General features: G+C 47.1%; 1 protein-coding gene across 9 annotated transcripts in view; it reads right to left on the bottom strand.

The window, feature by feature from the left end:
* MTSS1 (MTSS I-BAR domain containing 1) overlaps positions 1–18,839 on the bottom strand; it is a 172,955-nt gene that overhangs the window by 43,782 nt on the left and 110,334 nt on the right. For all 9 annotated transcript variants that reach the window (XM_056854787.1, XM_056854792.1, XM_056854790.1 and 6 more), the window contains exon 4: positions 58–142. In XM_056854787.1, the coding sequence (XP_056710765.1) occupies positions 58–142 (85 nt within the window). The remainder of the gene's footprint in view (positions 1–57; positions 143–18,839) is intronic.

The following is an 18,839-nucleotide window of genomic DNA, read 5'->3' as shown; positions in this document are numbered from 1 at the left end:
GAAGAACCGCTTTCAAGCTCCCGTCAAAGCCCAGAGCACGATGTTCTCATCACTCACCTTGAAAACTGCCGGAGTTTGGACTCTATGCTCCTGTGCCGCATGCACATTCTGGTCAGAGCAGAGCCGATTTCTCGGGTAGCACCTGAGGAAGAAGAAAAGGAATATGTAAAAGAAAATCATGGGATAACCTCATCTATGTGCACTACCCATGAGAGCCTTGAACGAAGGATGGGATATGAATGTGTGGCACCCTTTTGGGGTCCATAGCACCCCTTACTCATAGAATCATAGAGTTGGAAGGGACCACCAGGGTCATCTAGTCCAACCCCCTGCACAATGCAGGAAATTCACAACTACCTCCCCCCCACACCCCCAGGGACTCCTACTCCATGCCCAGAAGATAGCCAAGGTGCCCTCCCTCTCATCATCTGCCTAAGGTCATAGAATCAGCATTGCTGACAAATGGCCATCTAGCCTCTGCTAAAAAACCTCCAGGGAAGGAGCGCTTACCACCTCCTGAAGAAGCCTGTTCCACTGAGGAACTGTTCTGTTAGAAAATTCTTCCTAATGTCTAGATGGAAACTCTTCTGATTTAATTTCAACCCATTGGTTCTGGTCCGACCTTCTGGTCCGACTCTTTTCATCCAAAATTATGAAGTCATTTGTAAGTGCTATCACGTTATACTTTTATCCGGCCACTCCTTCCAAAGAGCTCAGGGCAGCACGTATGGTTCTCCTTTCCTCTATGTTATCCTCACGATATCTGTGAGCTAGGTCAGACAGAGAGAGAAAGTGACCATCCCATGGTCATCCACAGTACTTCACAACCGAGTTGCTGTCCACCACTATTCTTCTTCTGCAACAAGATTTAGACCTTGCTGGTCTCTAAGGTATTGCTGGACTTTAATCTAACTGTTCCACTGCAGACCAACACGGCTACCTTCCGAAACTATCTTCATTTGGAAAGAGATGCTCCAATAAATGCGAAGGCGCTCTAACACAGCACTACCAGTGGGAAAAAAGGCTTCACTTACATAACCTACCACTTACTTGTAAAGAAATTCCAGTGTCATGAATTAAGGACAGCAGTAATTGAAGTTTTGCAAGTACACAAAAGTTAATGGTCCACATACTCACAAATGTGTTTTTCAAAAAACAATTTAAAAACCCAAATATATGTCCATCACTTGCCCACGCTAGCAATTTGTGGCATACGTACAGCATCAAAAAAACAGAACTACCAAATCTGTCAATTTATAATGGTTTTCCCATCTGATGGGGATTGTTACTCACAAACAACCACCCACAAATGACAACATGCCAGTCTGCTATATTAATGAGAAAGAGAAGACACAACACATGTTTATTCTCCCAGGCTTTTAGGTAATTGCTCTCTTGTTTTATCAGATTTATTCCACTTTATGCTCTGTGGGCTGGTAAAGCCCAGGACGATGTACTTCTCTTAGGATTTCTGACTGCTGTTTAAGGACATTTTTTAGATCTTATTGCCACTTGCCTGTCTTTATCCTGCTTAATTTTATGCTGCATGTCTTGTACATTTTTTGCTGGTGTTATCTTATGTTGTGTTGCTTATATGTGCCACCTTGGGCATATCATGGACAGCACGGAATGTACATATTTGGAAGGAAAGATGCAAGGAAAGAAGACACACTACCTGACCTGAACATCAGGTGATGTTTCTGCAGACCTGATGCAGGACCTTGCAAAAATCTGGGTAGCCACTTGGTTAGGGCCCTCTGCTAGGGCCCATTCTAGCATCCCTGGCATTGTTCATTCAGGATCACCACTTTCCCCAATGGCAGGCAAACTCACTCACTGGTCACCTGCGAGTGAAGGCTGATGTGACCTCCAAGCTTTAACAGTGTGATCCTGGGTAGAGTTACACTCTTCTAGGTCCAATTAAGTCAATAAAAGTAAAGAACATAACTGCTTAGGATAGTGCTGTAAGTCTTCCAAGAAAAGAATGGTAAACTGTTTTTCACCTGAACAGGTTATCAGGCGCTAAAGAGACAGAGGGAAAGCCAACTAGTGCCAAGCATACTGCAATCACAATATTTTAAATGGATTTTAGACCATTCTACATTTAGAGGAGGATGCGAAAGGTTGCAGTAGAGGTTCTTCCTCCAGACACCCAACATCAGTGTTATTTACAGCGAGAGTTATGGCTGAGGTTCCTCATGTCCAGTTGCATAAGGATGTGTATATGAGAGTGTTAAGTGCCATCAAGTTGCTCCTGACCTATGGCGACCCTATGAGTTAATGTCCTCCAAAAGGTCTGTCGTTAACAGCCTTGCTCAGGTCTTGCAAACTGAGGGTCATGGCTTCCTTGATTGAGTCAATCCAGGGAGGGTCCAAGGCTCCACGGAGGAGCCTCTGCTTTGCACACAGAAGGTCCCTGGTTCAATTCCCCAGCATCTCCAGTAAAAAAAACAATCAGGTAGCAGGTGATGTGAAAGACCTCTACCTGAGACCCTAGAGAGTCACTGCCAGTCTGAGTAGACGATACTGACCTCAATGGACCAATGATCTGATTCATCTGTGCCTCCTCTTTTCCTACTGCCTTCAACTTTTCCTAGCAGTATTGTCTTTTCCGGTGAGTGAGGATGAAGATAATTCATAACTGCACATCGAACAAAAAGCAGCATGATTTCCCCCCCCCCCGAGCAACTGCTTGCATCCAATCGCACAGTAAATCAGGGTGGAGGAGGGGGGCAGAGAAAAGCCCCAGATCTCTCTCCTCTGCTACAACGTCAAGCCCACAAGGCACCTTGCACCTTAAAGATCTTCCAAATGTCCAAGGATCATAAAGTCTGAAAATAAGACAGAACAGGTCACTTAACGCCACCAGCAGATGGCAATGTTTATAAAGGCCAAGACTTGAGAATCCCCTACGTCGGGATCACACTTCAGAAGATCTATAAGTTCCAGCAGAGTGAAAGTCAAGACACCTGGGGGTGAATGCATTAAGAGGACAGTCACCCCATACTGGGAGCTCAAGAACTGGTAACAAGAAGCATACTGCCTTTGAACATGGAGTTTCCATTCATAGCTATTACAGCCAGCAGGCAGCCTACTGTCTGTGATTTTGCCTAATCTCATTTTAAAGCCACCTCTAATAGAGCCCATCTCAGCATCCTTTAGTGATGCTTCCTACAATCACTATGCAAGGCTTTTATCTTGAGCCTCAGTTTCGCTACATGACCTCTGAAAATCTGACTCAGACTAAACAGCCATTTATTTACCTTCTTACATCAGGTATTTTAAATGTGGGGGGGGGGGAACTAGCAGTCTTTAGAAAAATTCAACACTATTCTGTAATTACTGAATTTAAAAAAAAAGAGGAAGGGGGGGGGGGAGAAATGCAGTTTGGAAATAAAATGCAACCGCTCTTCATTAAGGTGAAACACTGTCGATTCATAACGTGAAGTCCTAGTCGATCTAATTCCCAAAATTCCTGTCGAGTTTAAGGAAGTTTCAACAACTGAGAGGGACGCAGCTGCTTGTCTGTTTGTATTTCCCAATAGGCTAAGGAAATCAGTCTTGTGTGGAATATGCACTCATTCATCTCTAGATCCCAGGCTACCAACTTGTTTTACAATTCAAGGGCCTGTCTATACACAACCTGGGTGTGAAAGCAGGACAAATAAGCATGAGCTTTGCACGGCCACCTCTGCCACAATATAATCTCTAATGGCATCCAGAATGGGAACATGTAGGAGCCTGTTTTGAGTGGGCCTCAGTTGCATTACAGGAAAATAGGAGAGGGACAAACCACACAAGTTGGGCCTGCCCATGCAGATGCACATCTACCGTATACGCTTGGTTTTCCGTGTCCAGAAGCCTAGGCTGCGCATATAAAACCCACACAGCCAGGATTGTGTGTGAATATAAGTGTGAAATAGGGTTGCCAACTCTAGCCTGGGAAATTTCTGTAGATTCTAGGGGTGGATGCAGAGGAGGGCGGGTTTTGGTGAAGGGAGGGACCGTAGCAGGATAAAATGCCACAAAGTCCACCCTCCAAAGCAGCCATTTTATTCAGAGGAACTTATCTCTGTCTTCTGGAGATCACCTGTAACTCCGGGTTATCTCCAGGCCCCACCTGGAGGTTGGCAATCCTGTGAAACACTGCCATCTTTCCCCCCACCATTAGAGATGCCAGGGCTGTGGCTCAGTGGTAGAGCATCTTCTTGGCATGCAAAAGGTCCCAGGTTCAATCCCCAGCATCTCCAGTTAAAGGGACCAGGCAGGTAGGGGATGTGAAAGACCCCTGCCTGAGACCTTGGAGACCCGCTGCCAGTCTGAGTAGACAATACTGACTTGGATGGACCAAGAGTCTTGTTCAATATAAGGCAGCTTCATGTGTTCATGTGGAATTACAGCTCAGCTCCAGACTAGAGAGAGCAGTTCCTCTGGAGAAAATGGCTGCTTTGGAGGGGTGACTCTATGGCATTGTGCCCCATTAAGATCCCTGTCCTCCTCAGCGCCATCCCCAAATCTCCAGGAGTTTCCCAACCTGGGTCTGGCAACCCAACCCCCCAATCCTCCCCCGCCGTCGGTGGCCAGGGGGGGACCTGGCAACTCTACCCACCATCCAGACAGGAATGACACCAGGATTCCCAAATAAAGTCTGTTCCATTCCGTATCTAATCACAGAAGCGGCATTCTTTAAAAAGGACAAATGCTACTCTTGCAAATAAACAAGCAAACCATAAAACAGGGGCAGCCCCGTGGAATATGAGCAGTTGCGAGCTTTGTTCTGTCCCTCAAAGCCGCCTCGCTTCGGGGAGGCGGCTGCCATCTTGAAACCCAGCAGGGTGTTAATGGACACAGAGGAAGGCTGCCCGCGGAAGGGGGCCAGCGGCGTTTGTGCACGTACGTACTGAATAGGCTGTTCCGAACGAGCAGGCATCTGCCGCAGCAGAGGGGGAAAGAGGGGAGGGGGGGACGACAGAAAACCCAGTTCTCCCTTTCGCCAGAGCCCGTTCGCTGCAATAAAAGCGGCCGTGCATCTCCAATTCTCATTTGGAAGCTTAATGTCGTTACGGGCCTAATTAGAGGCGAGGGGAGAGGAAGAGCGAGGGGGAAACAAACCGGCACGACTTCGATCGCAAGAGTTAGGAAGATGCAGCATTCGAATGAAGAACTCGGGGCGGAGGCCGGGGGCCCTCAGTGCTGGGCAGACATGCGGGCTAACAGCAGAAACCCCGGCAGGCTCGGGATCCGAGTTGCAAAGGAACGATGGGATGGAACCTATACACGGATTTAGGCATGGGTGTGGCATAAGAGAGTCAATCCAGTGGTAGATAAGAACATAAAAAAGCCATGCTGGATCAGACCAAGGTCCATCAAGTCCAGCAGCCTGTCCACACAGTGGCCAACCAGGTGCCTCTAGGAAGCCCACAGGCAAGACGACTGCGGCAGCATTATCCTGCCTGTGTTCCACAGCACCTAATATAATAGGCAAAAGGACATAAGGACAGCCATGCTGGATCAGACCAAGGCCCATCAAGTCCAGCATGTCGATTCACACTGTGGCCAACCAGGAGCCTCTAGGAAGCCCACAAACAAGACAACTGCAGCAGCATTATCCTGCCTTTGTTCCAAAGCACCTAATATAATAGGAATGCTCCTCTGATCCTGGAGAGAATACGTATGCATCATGACTAGTATTCATTTTTACCAGTAGCCATGGATAGCCCTATCCTCCATGAACATGTCCACTCCCCTCTTAAAGCCTTCCAAGTTGGCAAGCCATCACCACATCCTGGAGCAGGGAGTTTCACAGTTTAACTATGCGCTGTGTGAAGAAATACTTCCTTTTATCTGTTCTGAATCTCTCATACAATCATAGGGCAGAAGGCCGGGCACAGACACAGAGAAGCTGTTATCAGAAGAGTAGACGAGGAAGTCTGGGGAAAAGGGGAAGAGAAAAACTGATATTGGCCATCAGATGCATTTAAAGAGACTAGGGACCACCAAGCCAAATGGCACAGCCTGCCCTAGCTAGACCTCTGCACAGCTTTGGGCCAACCTGGGAAGAGTTTATACCCCTCGGACAATGCCAAGAGATCTGGAACGACACCGACAGCCTCCCCTGTTTCTTCTGTTCTGCAGCTCTGGGTCATCTGTGTTACAACTAGAGTTGCCAAGCTCCAGGTGGTGGCTGGAGATCTCCCGCTATTACAACCGATGTCCAGGCGACAGAGATGGCTGCTTTGGAGAAAATGGCTGCTTTGGAAGGTGGACCCTCTGGCATCGTACCCCATTGAAGTCCCTTCCCTCCCCAAACCCCGCCGTCCTCAGGCTCCACCCCCAAAATCTCCAGGTAGTTCCCAGCCTGGAGCTGTGGCAACCCTAGTTCCAACCAAGAAGTTCCTGGTTTGAGCCCTGACCAACCCCAACATTGCTCAGCATGACAACCAGGTAAGGAATTTTGCAGAGTAAGCAGACAGGCGTGGTCTGTGTCATTTGCACAGGCTGCAGAATCCAGCTGCTCTTGGCACAGCAGAAGTTCCTGACAACCTGCCAATAAGTCTAGCATTATATGTCTTCAGACTCAGATGTGCCTTCTGACTGTGGTTCATGGTGTTGTCGTTTTTCAAAATTAGCAATGATGAAATGCTGCGGCGAACTGCAGCCAACAAGGGGCATTGGTGCCAGAGATAGCAGGAGTCTGGGATTGGAGCACGAGCGTCTGTGGACCTAGATGTGGACTAATCAGGCCGGCCGGCCTCCAAAAAAGAGAGAATACAACTAACCCTTTCGTTCTACTCACAGAATTAGAAAAGAAAGGGCAGCTCAACAGCTGCGTCCACACACCACTGGATATGGCACTACGTTTGTGCTACTGCAACTATTCACCTCCTGGATTGTCTTGTTCACTCAAGACAATGGGGAGGGGCCGTGGCTCAGTGGTAGAGCATCTGCTTAGCATTCAGAAGGTCCCAGGTTCAATCCCCGGCATCTCCAGTTAAAGGGACACGGCAAGTAGGTGATGTGCAAGACCTCTGCCTGAGACCCTGGAGAGCCGCCGCTGGTCTGAGTAGACAATACTGACTTTGATGGACCGAGGCAGTAGAAGGCAGCTTCATCTGTTCATGTGTTCACTTGCAAATGATTTCTCCAGTCCAACTGCACAATATCCAGCCATGTATGGACGCAGCCTCTCTTTCAAAAAAGAGCATCTCCTCTTCCTCTTTAGACTCACTCCAATCTCCATGGCAACTTTCCAGCCATTTCAGCTGTGCTTTGCCCTCCTTCCAAAAACTGAGAATTCTTTTTGTTGTTGTTCTTTAAAGGGTTATAGTCAACATTTTGCAGCTGGGCTGGAAGAATCCCAACTACCTGGTTTCTAACTATCTGATGCCAAGAATCCAAAAATTAAGCCTGGCCTCGTACAACTTTTGACTTGCAAAGCTGGATACAGTGTGCCAGAAGCTCTGTAGATTTCCTGAATTTTACTTGTACTTTTAATTGTAGATGGCTGCAACACCGTGCTAGTATAGAGAATTCAACTTGATGGATTACAAGGGGTAGGGGCCGGAATTAACATTAATTTCTCAAGCTCTTGAGAAAGGTGCAGTCTCATGTTTTGGTGCAAGCTTCTAAGAAATGAAAGTACATTTTCTGCAGCCCTAATTTATGGGTTTAAATCTGTAAGCAATCTTAAGAGGTTGGCTACTTGTTCACCATTGGAAACTCACACTGGAAACTCACCACCAGCCTTATAGCTAGAAATAAATGTAACACAAAAACTATTTTAACTTAGACTGCAACTTCCAATTTAGGCATGAACTACCGTAAATCTTTAATAAAACTTAGCATTGTCTCCAGTGTCACAACTGCTACAGGTATATTATCTTGTTGTGGTTCTTACAAACAGCCCTGCATGGTAGTCCAGTGCTACCATCTCCACTTTGCTGATGGGGGACTGAGACAGAGACAGTAGCTTTGACTAAGGCCATCAACTATGTTTGCTGCAACGGTGAGATTTCAACTGGGAACTCTCAGATCAATTCACTCTCTAAGCCGCTGCATCCGCTTCACCTGATCAATCAATGAGACCATTCATGTCTAAGAGCCAAGAATTCAGAACACACATTTATTTTCTAACTTGCTTCAGTTGTCCTACTGAGACATGAAAATTAAATATTCCCCCCCTTCTACCAATGAATAGTAACTATTATATTACCCTGCCTCCAATATTTCAACAAAACAACCAGACTGAGACACTGCCAATGTACAAATTCATTGCAGTTTTACTAATGTGAGAGTACAATGGTCTTCACCTTTCCAGCAGCAGACCCCACCTTTAATCCCCAGGCGCCTGCAGGGACCCACTGAGATGCAAAACATGTGACATCAGTCACGCGACAGGAAAAGGAGGAGCCAGTATCGCTAAAGCTGCCTGTGCTAAAAAGGAAACTTCACCACCGCTGAAGGATGATCCCTCACTAGCCGTGCTTTCTACGCATGAGCCTTGGCAGCAACCCACCCCCCACAATGGTAGCTCTATAGGGGCTTTCAACCCAACAGGTGGATCCACTGAAGACAGCTGTCCTAACAAGACAGCAATGCTTGCAAATGCTTCAGGCTACCGACAACACCAACACTTAGTACAAACATTACCCATGACCGCAAGATTATTTTTCCCCATCACGGTCTACTCCTCTTGATTCCTGATGTTTATCAAGAGCAAAGCTTCTTAAACTGTGGGTCAAGGCCCCACATGGGGTTGTGTAACTGAATGTGGGGGCCACGAAAAATTTGGCAGCGGTATAAATTTCTTTATGATTTATTATCAGTACATGTTTGATTTGTATACCTACTTTATATACCTATATACCCGGGGTCGCGTAAAAGTTTCTTGGGCGAAAAGGGATCGCGAGTGGAAGAAGTTTAAGAAGCCCTGATCAAGAGTAGATCAGAATTCCTTCAAAGTTTGGGTTTGTTTATTTAAAAAACATATACCTGGACTTTCCATGGGTAGCTCAAGGAAGTTAACACCGAGGGTTAGCAATAGAAACCCATAGTTCAAGACATACCCCATTTCTCTCTTCCACTGTGCCATGTCCTATGTCATCCACTGTTCGCTCCCACCCACCCACCCTAAATACAAGGGAAGACAACAAGTTTATCTCTTTATTCTTTCCATCTGTTGCATTAATGCCGTGTGCGAACATATGATAGATATCATCTGATGACATGCAGACGTGACAGAAAAAGGATTATGGTGGACGCCAGCTGTCCTCCCCTCCCACTTACAATATTACTTGGACTCCCTAAAAATAATTCGAACACCAGACACTTCTGTTTGTGAGGGGGGTAAGCACAGGCATCGTGTTTAACCAGTCCCATCCTTCAAAAGTATTGGGGGGGGGGAGTCTCTTCCAACTTCCCATTCTCTATTGGGGAAAATGTTTTTTGCTTCCAGATTATTGTTATGCCATTTGACCAGATCACCAGTTTACGAAGAGAAAACAAACTATAGTAAGTAACACTTTAAAATAAGGAAACGGTGGTTGAAGTAAATTTGGCCTGTTCACATTCAGAAAAGGTTTATCCCTTACATATTTGGCAGGTTTTTCCACTTCTTTGCAATGTGGTCATCCCCCTCCCCATACACAGGCTGTCACTGGTGTTGACTTTAGCTTATGCACTGCCTTTCTCCCCAATGGAGACGAAGACGACGCAGAAGAAGAGTTGGTTTTTAGATGCCGACTTTCTCTACCACTTAAGGAAGAATCAAACCGGCTTAAATCATCTTCCCTCCACCGCCCCACAACAGACACCCTGTGAGGGAGGTGGGGCTGAGAGAGCGGTTACTATCCCCAAGGTCACCCAGCTGGCTTCATGTGGAGGAGTGGGGAAACCAACCCGGTTCACCAGATTAGCCTCCACCGCTCATGTAGAGGAGTGGGAAATCAAACCCGGTTCTCCAGATCAGAGTCCACCTCTCCGAACCACCGCTCTTAACCACTATATCGCACTTACATTGTTCTTCTCTCCTCCATTATATCTGCACAACAACCCTAGAAGGCTTCGAGTGTGGGACTTGCCTGTAGTCACCCGGCATTGTGTAAAGTATCAAGAGTGAGGCTTGGGTTCCAATTCCTGCCTGAACTGTGAAGGGCTAAAATGTGAATTGGAGCAGGACACCGTTTTGGCTCGAGTGGCACCATGCCGATCTGTGAAGATGTAGCCATGCCAGCAACCAAAATGGATGGGAGAGCAAACTGAGCATCGGCGGTATCGCTAGAGCCTCAAGGCCTTGCCTCATTCCCTCAAGATGAAGAACCAGCTCTGTAGGCCAAACAAAAATGGACTCCCTCAGATGGCCTCACTGAATAGCTTTTGCATGGCTGAAACCTCAACAACAGTGTGGTTGACATGGAACAAACCTCCCAGGCAGCCTATTTACACAAATTATCATAATCTATAATCATTCTCATCCATGGCTCACTTTAGTGACTATGACTAATGTGGATTAACCCACCTCCCCCAGAACCATGCATCAAAAGGGTGCGGGAGAAACCCATTCCAGAGCCTTAGTCACCTCCCTCTGTGAATAAAACAGGGTAATTAAAGGATGCTAAGGCAGGTTTGTCAGTAGCCAGTTGTCAGGCAGTGAGAGGATCTACATACATGTGATGAGCCTTTGAGCCCAAGGTGGGGATCCTAACGGTAAAGGAAGAAGAAGAAGAGTTGGTTTTTATAAGCCGACTTTCTCTAGCACTTAAGGAAGAATCAAACCGGCTTACAATCACCTTCCCTTCCCCTCCCCACAACAGACACCCTGTGCGGTAGGTGGGGCGGAGAGAGCTGTGACTAGCCCAAGGTCACCCAGCTGGCTTCGTGTGGGGGAGTGGGGAAACCAACCCGGTTCACCAGATTAGCCTCCGCCGCTCATGCGGAGGAGTGGGGAATCAAACCCGGTTCTCCAGATTAGAGTCCACCGCTCCAAACCACTGTCTTAAACACTACACCATGCTCGTGTAGTAGTCTTGGCAATCCCGCCCAATTCTTGAGTTCTCTTACTTAGCTAGTTCAAACATCCAAACTACATCCAAATATAATATGGCTTCATTCGTCGACTCTGCTTGCTTCTGTGGGAGGGATTTCACAGGGTACATTTGAGCATCGGCTTTACTGATTTTGTTATGGCACTGCTGGCCCCCTCCTTTTTGCCCTTGGCCCCAAAGAGCAGCTGGTTCCTTAAGCCTCATAAACCCAAGAATTTGGAACACAAAGTCTGACATCAATGGGAAAACAGCAATATGCCACCTGTCTCAAAAGGATGAGGTCAAAGTATTATCAGAAAAGCTCCATGTGTGTATATGTGTATATGGCCTCATCGTAAGAACATAACAAAGGCCATGCTGGATCAAACCAAGGTCCATCAAGTTCAGCAGTCTGTTCACACAGTGGCCAACCAGGTGCCTCTAGGAAGCCCACAAACAAGACGAGTGCAGCAGAACCATCCTGCCTGTGCTCCACAGCACCCAATACAATAGGCTTGCTCCTCTGATCCTGGAGAGAATAGGTATGCATCATTTACTAGTATCCATTTTGACTAGTAGCCATGAATAGCCCTCTCCTCCATGAACATGTCCACTCCCCTCTTAAAGGCTTCCAAGATGGCAGCCATCAGCACATCCTGGGGCAAGGAGTTCCACAATTTAACTAGGCATTGTGTGAAGAAATACTTCCTTTTATCTGTTTTGAATCTGTCGCCCTCCAGCTTCAGCAGATGACCCAGTGTTCTAACATTATTAGAGAGGGAGAAAAGCTTCTTCCTGTCCACTCTATGCTATGATTTACACCTTTTAAGATGGTACTGCAGTACTGTGTGTCACCTTAGCTGGCTGAAAAATTCTAGACATCCTTGGATATCCTTCCTGCATGTTCATTTGTTGTACAAAGAAGAGCTAGTGCAGATATACTACCTGCTACTTGTTAATTGTGGTTGACTGATCAAGACCCAGCCTGAAGAATATGTATTCCCTCCCCACAGTCCCTACATTTTTTGGAATAAATGGTCTCCTCAACCATAGTTGTCTATAGGCATCAATTATAACTGCTATTGATTAAAAGATGTATATCCCACATTCACAGCTTCTGCTTCTAAAACCTCAGTTAACCAGATGAGCCACGCCCCCTCCCCTCAGTGGTAGAGCCTCTGTTTGGCATGCAGAAGGTCCCAGGTTCAATCCTCGGCATCTCCAGTTAAAGGGACTAGGCAGGTAGGTGATGTGAAAGACCCCTGCCTGAGACCTTGGAAAGCCACTGCCAGTACAAATAGACAATACTGACTTTGATGGACCAAGGATCTGATTCAATATAAGGCAGCTTCATGTGTTCATCCCCCCCAGTCCAAGTTCGTCACCCCTGCTGTAGGGTTTGAAAGGCAAGAGATTAACAGAATTGGTTTGCCATCTGCAAAGCAACCCTGGACTTCTCCTTGGTTGTCTCCCATCCAAGTACTGATGAGGGCCAGCCCTGCTTAGCTTCAGAAATTGGATGTGACTGAACTAACCTGGACCATCCAGGTCAGGGTATTATTATATAGGTAATCATAATCCAGAGTAACTCCCTTTGGTTTACTACGAACAGCACACAATAAGGAGTAGCTAAATTCAGTTTCATCAGGGCCGCCATTGCAGGCCACCCTTCCACTGCGTTCTGTTATATAAAGCTGATTTCTTCCACCTCATAACATGGCTGTGTGCAAGTCTCTCTGCTGTGGTTCCCCCTCATCACTGGATCAAGACAACCTTGCACTATGGCATCATATGAAGAAAGAAAAATCGCTAGATAATCACAGGAATTTGTACGAACAATGAGTTTCCCCTTCACTACGGTGAAGTATTACCTATCTCGCTCTGGGGATTTTTGAGGCCTGGGACAGCTGATTTATATCCAATGAGACCTAAAAAAAAATTTCTCCGATGGTCTGATGATTCTGGAAGGAAACGGCTAAATTCATCACGGGAAGTTAACCATCATCATTTTCCATCACTTCATGCTTCTTGCCCAGCAGACTTCATCCACTCGTTCCTTTTTTTCTTTTTCTCTGTACCAGGGAACGCACAGCTGGTTTATAGCCAATTGCCACTAAATTGTCTATTAATAAGACAAACAGGAAATCATCAGGTTAAACCGAGGGGCTGTTGACCTTGTGACTTAGGGCTCCGCTGCAACTCACGCAGAATATAGATTACCACTTTAGGAGGAACCTGCTTTGAAAGATTCACCTGCTGCTTAGAATTAATTAACTTCTCCCCCACAGGGAACACTTTGATTCATTGCTGTGGAACCTGGTTCTCACAGTAACTATGGGCGTGCTATATTAAACACCTACCCCGCTCTCCCCTCTCACGCACACACAACCCTCTTCACATTTCACCTCCTCTCTCTCCTGAGAACTGGGTACCTCTCCGACAAAGGATGGGGGTTTCTGTAGTGTAGTGGTTATCACGTTCCCCCAACACGTGAAAGGTCCCCAGTTCTGGGCAGAAAAGCTGTGTTGGGGAAGGGCTGTGGCTCAGTGGTAGAGCATATGCTTGGCATGCAGAAGGTCCCAGGTTCAATCCCCGGCATCTCCAGTTAAAGGGACTAGGCAGGTAGATGATGTGAAAGACCCCCACCTGAGACCCTGGAGAGCCGCTGCCGGTCTGAGTAGACAATACTGACGTTGATGGACCAAGGGTCTGATGAAGCACAGGGCAGCTTCATGTGTTTGTGTGACCCCTGCATGCAGCGACACATCCCAAGAAAACTACAGTTTCTAGTTCTCTATGTGGGATAGAGCATGAGGCCAGTGATACAGCTACTCTGGCTCGATTCCAGCAGGTTTCAAGTGCCACTCAAGAGAGGAAGGATATTCACAGGTTCTCATAAGTGGAAATTAATTATCCCTGGACACAATTCAATGTCCCTGTGTGCAAAGAATTGGGGCTAGTTTAAGAACAATGAAGGTGTGTGGACTCTGCTGTCTTTCAAGGCACCTAAAACTTTCATTTCCTACATCATGGCACACCGCCTTTATTTACTGATTGATTCATTTGTGCCCTGCCTTTCTCCTCAATTGGGGAGCAAAAGCAGCTTACATTGTTCTTCTCTCCTCCATTTTATCCTTACAACAACCTGGTGAGGAAGGGTAGAATGGTGCAAATGCATCATATGACAGCAGAAACGAACTAGCACGGTGTCTTGAGCACAGGGCTGTTCTTCCCCACTGAATCTCTTTTGCCCTTCCTCCGTGACTGCCCTGCACCCCTGGAACGGCACATGCTAGTCTGAACTGCCCATTAGCAATCCCCTATTCGAAAGCAGCAATGTGTTTTCAGGACCCTTCCCGACATGTGCTCTGAATCAACACTTGGATCTGTTCCCCGGGTAATTAAGTGCAATCACTCCCCATCAAAGGCAACATCAAAAAGGGAACATCGAACTGTTTACACGGCACGAGGTCTCCAAGGCCGACTTTCAATCCCTGCAGCAGGTTATTAAAGGAATGGCCAAACTTATAATGTTCTGCGGTGCCTCCCAGCCAACTCAACCCAAGCGAGCTTACATCAAAAGGAAACCTCCGGAGTTTGCCCCGCATTTGGTAAAAATAAGTTCCTCTGTTTACAGAAGGTAGCATCCCTTTCTGATACACCTCCAGGTACCAGAAGATGCCATATAATTTTCTTTGAATACCTTATATTTCTACAGATTACATGCATAAGCAGCAGCAGAAGAGAACGAGCCAACCTCACAGACCTCTTGGGCAAGAGTTCCCACCACGCTGTTCGCATGCCATGGGACAACCATGTTACCCGCATTTCCCATTAGGGACCAGCACGCAGGGTACAGCGGGGGCACAAAATCTTGTGCTAACAAAGAATTACTTAACAGGCAAATCCTCAAAGGCTATTACACTCTAAAATTACATAACTGTACAACAGCAGAACCAACTGTTGTGATAGATGGCCAAGAGCCAAGAAGATGTCGTTTGTACATCTACAACACTCCCCCCAAAACACCCCAATCTTAGGTAAGTACCCTTTTCTTTCTCTTGAAACAGTTCTAGGGAACAGGTAGATTCAAGTCCAGTAGGTGCTAACCTTAGAGACCAACACAATTTTGGGGAGTATAAGCCAGAGGTGTCAAACATAAGGCCTGTGGGCCAGATCCGGACCCTTGAGAGCGCCTATCCCACCTGCGAACCAGCCAAGGCGAGCCACCCCTCCCCACTCTTAATCTCGGCTGGCGAGGCATTGCCTGGCTCGACCAAGTGACATTTATGTCATATCCAGCCCTCATAACAACTGAGTCCGACACCCCAGCTATAAGCTTTCGAGATCAAAGCTCCCTTCGTCAGATATGAGTCAGAATTAAGATCTTGGAGTCCTTAGAGAAAAGACCCAACATGAGATGGATTGATTCTATAAAGGAAGCTATGTCCCTCAGCAAGATCTGAGCAAGGCTGTTAACGATAGGACATTTTGGAGGGCATTAATTCATAGGGTTGCCATGAGTCGGAAGCAACTTGACTGCACTTAACACAGTCCCAGGGAAACTGAGCATAGTATCTTCCAGACTAAATTTTCCAGTGGCAGAATGGAACCAGCCTGCCTCTTCTCTCCCACTGCAGCCCACTGGTCTCCACAACATGCTGCTCCTGGAGTTTAAGGGACCGGGGGGAGGGGTCTGCAGTGAGAAGGGGGAATCGGTGGAAAATGCCAATGTAGTCTGGATTCAACCCTAAGTCTTGTACGCTATGATGATGGTTGGCCCTTTTAATTGGCAGGGGGGGTATGGGTATGCTAACAGGGTATCCCAGAATCCTTTGCCGTGCACTCCCATTTGCAGGGTGACCAGACTCTACTCAACCTACACCCATATGGGTCTTCCATCTCAATGTTCCTCCAGAGCCCTCTGCATACCACAGATCTCTTGTAGTCAACTTTCTACCAAGCACCTGGGAATGCCAGCAGGGTAAGAGTATTAAACACAGGGTCACCAGCCTCCAGATGGTGGCTGGAGATCTCCTGGAATTACAACTGATCTCCAGGCTAAAGTGATCTATTCCCCTGTAGGAAATGGCTGCTTTGGGAGGTGGACTCTATAGCATTATGCCCTGCTATGGCTCCTCCCCAGACCATGCTTTCCCCAGGCTCCGCCAAAAAATCTCTAGGAATTTCCCAACCCAGAGCTGGCAACCCTAATTAAACAGGCTCAAACCTGTTTTAGCTCCACCTACAAAGCAAGAATGATGTTTGACTCTAATCAGAAAGTCCCTTTCCAGCATCTTACCTTTGGCAAGCACCCAACTATGCTTGGCCAACAGCACAGGTGTCAAACATAAGGCCCGAGGGCCAGATCTGGCCCCTTGAGAGCTCTTACCCGGCCCACGATCCAGACACACACACACACACACACGCCCCATTCTCGATCTTGGCTGGAAAGGCATGGCCCGGCCAAGTGACTTTTATGTCATATCCGGCCCTCGTAACAATTGAGTTCAACACCCCTGGGTTACGGGGAATGAAAGTAACACAGCCAAACCAGAGGCCCAGAGGTGAGTGGGGGGAAATACTTAATAAAAACTGAGACCTTCTCTCTGCAACAGCAAAAACACTAGCTGTACTCCTGAAGACGGCACGGTGACTCAGACGGAGTTACTCCACACGGTGCCATCCCTCCAACCTTCAGGTTTTCATGCTCAGCGAGAATTTCTTCACAGACAAACTAGCGAGAGCAAGCAGTGAATCCCTAGCAATTTCCATAACGATGACCTTTGAAATATTTTAACCCTCGGCCTATTGTTTGCAGCAGAAAACAGAGCAGCAGGTGATTAGCGTCTCCCTGAGTCACCCCCCCGTCTAGGCAGCACAATAATTCAATTAGACGCTTTTAAAACATCCTTCCATTTTTGTTTACTGCAACCACACTCCTGCCGACTGCGGTCTCATTTGGCCTCGCAAAGCTTAGCAAGGTCGGAACAGGTCAGGTTAAGGTGGAGACGTTTGGCAAAGGAGGAGCCAGCAGCTCCGGGAGATGGCAAAACAGTTCCAAAAAAGTGACAAAACCAGCGCTAACTCCCGCCGTGTTCAAGGATGGCTCAAAATCTGGACTGTCCCCTGAGTCACAAGCCAGCCTTCAAACCTCCAAGCAATGGGGGGGAGGAAATACAAAACCCAATCCTGAGCCTTCTGCTTATAGATCTTCTTGGATTTAAGGTTAGGAACCTGAATTGAGCAATCCATGCCCCCCATATATAGGGCAGCGTCCCTCTAGCCATCTCAAATCCATCCCGTAGTTTCAATTAAAAACGTGATTCATTTCCTGTCCCGAAGCTGTCTTGTCAAACAGCTGCTTCCCAACTAACACAAAACCTACAACGGCCAGGAAAAGACTGTGCTCATACTTCCGGATGCTTCCTCCTCTACATCATTTCCCTAGGCAGAGAGAAGGCTATCCGGAAGCAACTCAAGATAAGTTTAGACCCACACCCAACCATAATACGAGGCAGCAGAAGCAGTTTTTGATGTTTAAATACACTGATCTGACTAGTTTTAAACCTGAAGTTGTCCCCACCTGCAAATAAAAATCTCCCTGGTTCTTGTAGGTTATCCGGGCTGTGTGACCGTGGTCTTGGTATTTTCTTTCCTGACGTTTCGCCAGCAGCTGTGGCAGGCATCTTCAGAGGAGTAACGGTGAAGGACAGTGTCTCTCAGTGTCAAGTGTGTAGGAAGAGTAATATATAGTCCTACACACTTGACACTGAGAGACACTGTCCTTCAGCGTTACTCCTCTGAAGATGCCTGCCACAGCTGCTGGCGAAACGTCAGGAAAGAAAATACCAAGACCACGGTCACACAGCCCGGATATCCTGCAAGAACCAATGAACTCTGACCGTGAAAGCCTTCGACAAAAATCTCCCTTTTCTGTACAAGGATGCAAGCTTTGTTTATACAGAATAAGACCACTGGTCTTGAACACAGTACTGTACATTCTGGCTGGCAGCAGCTCATCTTACCATGAAGACTCCGAGGTGTATCTTTACACAATAAGTATGAAGCACCCTTAATGTATGTTTCAGTCTGTGTATACATGAACACACACGAAGCTGCCTTACACTGAATCAGACCCTCGGTCCATCAAAGTCAGTATTGTCTACTCAGACCAGCAGCGGCTCTACAGGGTCTCAGGAAGAGGTCTTTCACATCACCTACTTGCCTGGTTCCTTTAACTGGAGATGCCGGGGATTGAACCTGGGACCTTCTGCATGCCAAGCAGAGGCTCTACCACATAAGACAGATAGGTGAGCCTTTCCCTATTTATCAAACCTACCAAATGCTTCCAACAATGCTTAAACCCTGAGAAAAGTTTCCATATGATCAGTAAAATCAGACGGCGCTGGTCTTGCTCAACTGTGTTACTTCAGACTGCAGGTGGGAGCCACTGCAGAGTATTACAGAGCCGACTAAGCCAGTCCAGTGCCATGCAAGTCCACCTATCATGGAGCTCAGATCTAAGTAAGAATCCCACATTCCAGTCATTCAGGTAGTGCTGCACATGGCAGGTTTGCATTCAAGTGGAATGGTCTAACTCCATGGAATCCTCATCATAGTGCCCAGTGCGGTGTAGTGGTTTAGAGAGGCAGACTCTAATCCGGAGAACTGGGTTCAATTCCCCACTCCTCCACATGAAGTCAGCTGGGTGAAGGTAGGGCAGGCAATGGCAAATCATCTCTGAACGTCTCTTGCCTTGAAAACCCTACAATAGGTCAGCTGTGAGTTGACGACACACACACAAACACACACAAG

The sequence above is a fragment of the Euleptes europaea genome, chromosome 8 (assembly GCF_029931775.1).
Source record: "Euleptes europaea isolate rEulEur1 chromosome 8, rEulEur1.hap1, whole genome shotgun sequence".
NCBI lineage: Eukaryota > Metazoa > Chordata > Lepidosauria > Squamata > Sphaerodactylidae > Euleptes > Euleptes europaea.
The sequence above is the reverse complement of the archived record's forward strand: the minus strand, read 5'-3'. Positions and strand labels throughout refer to the sequence as shown.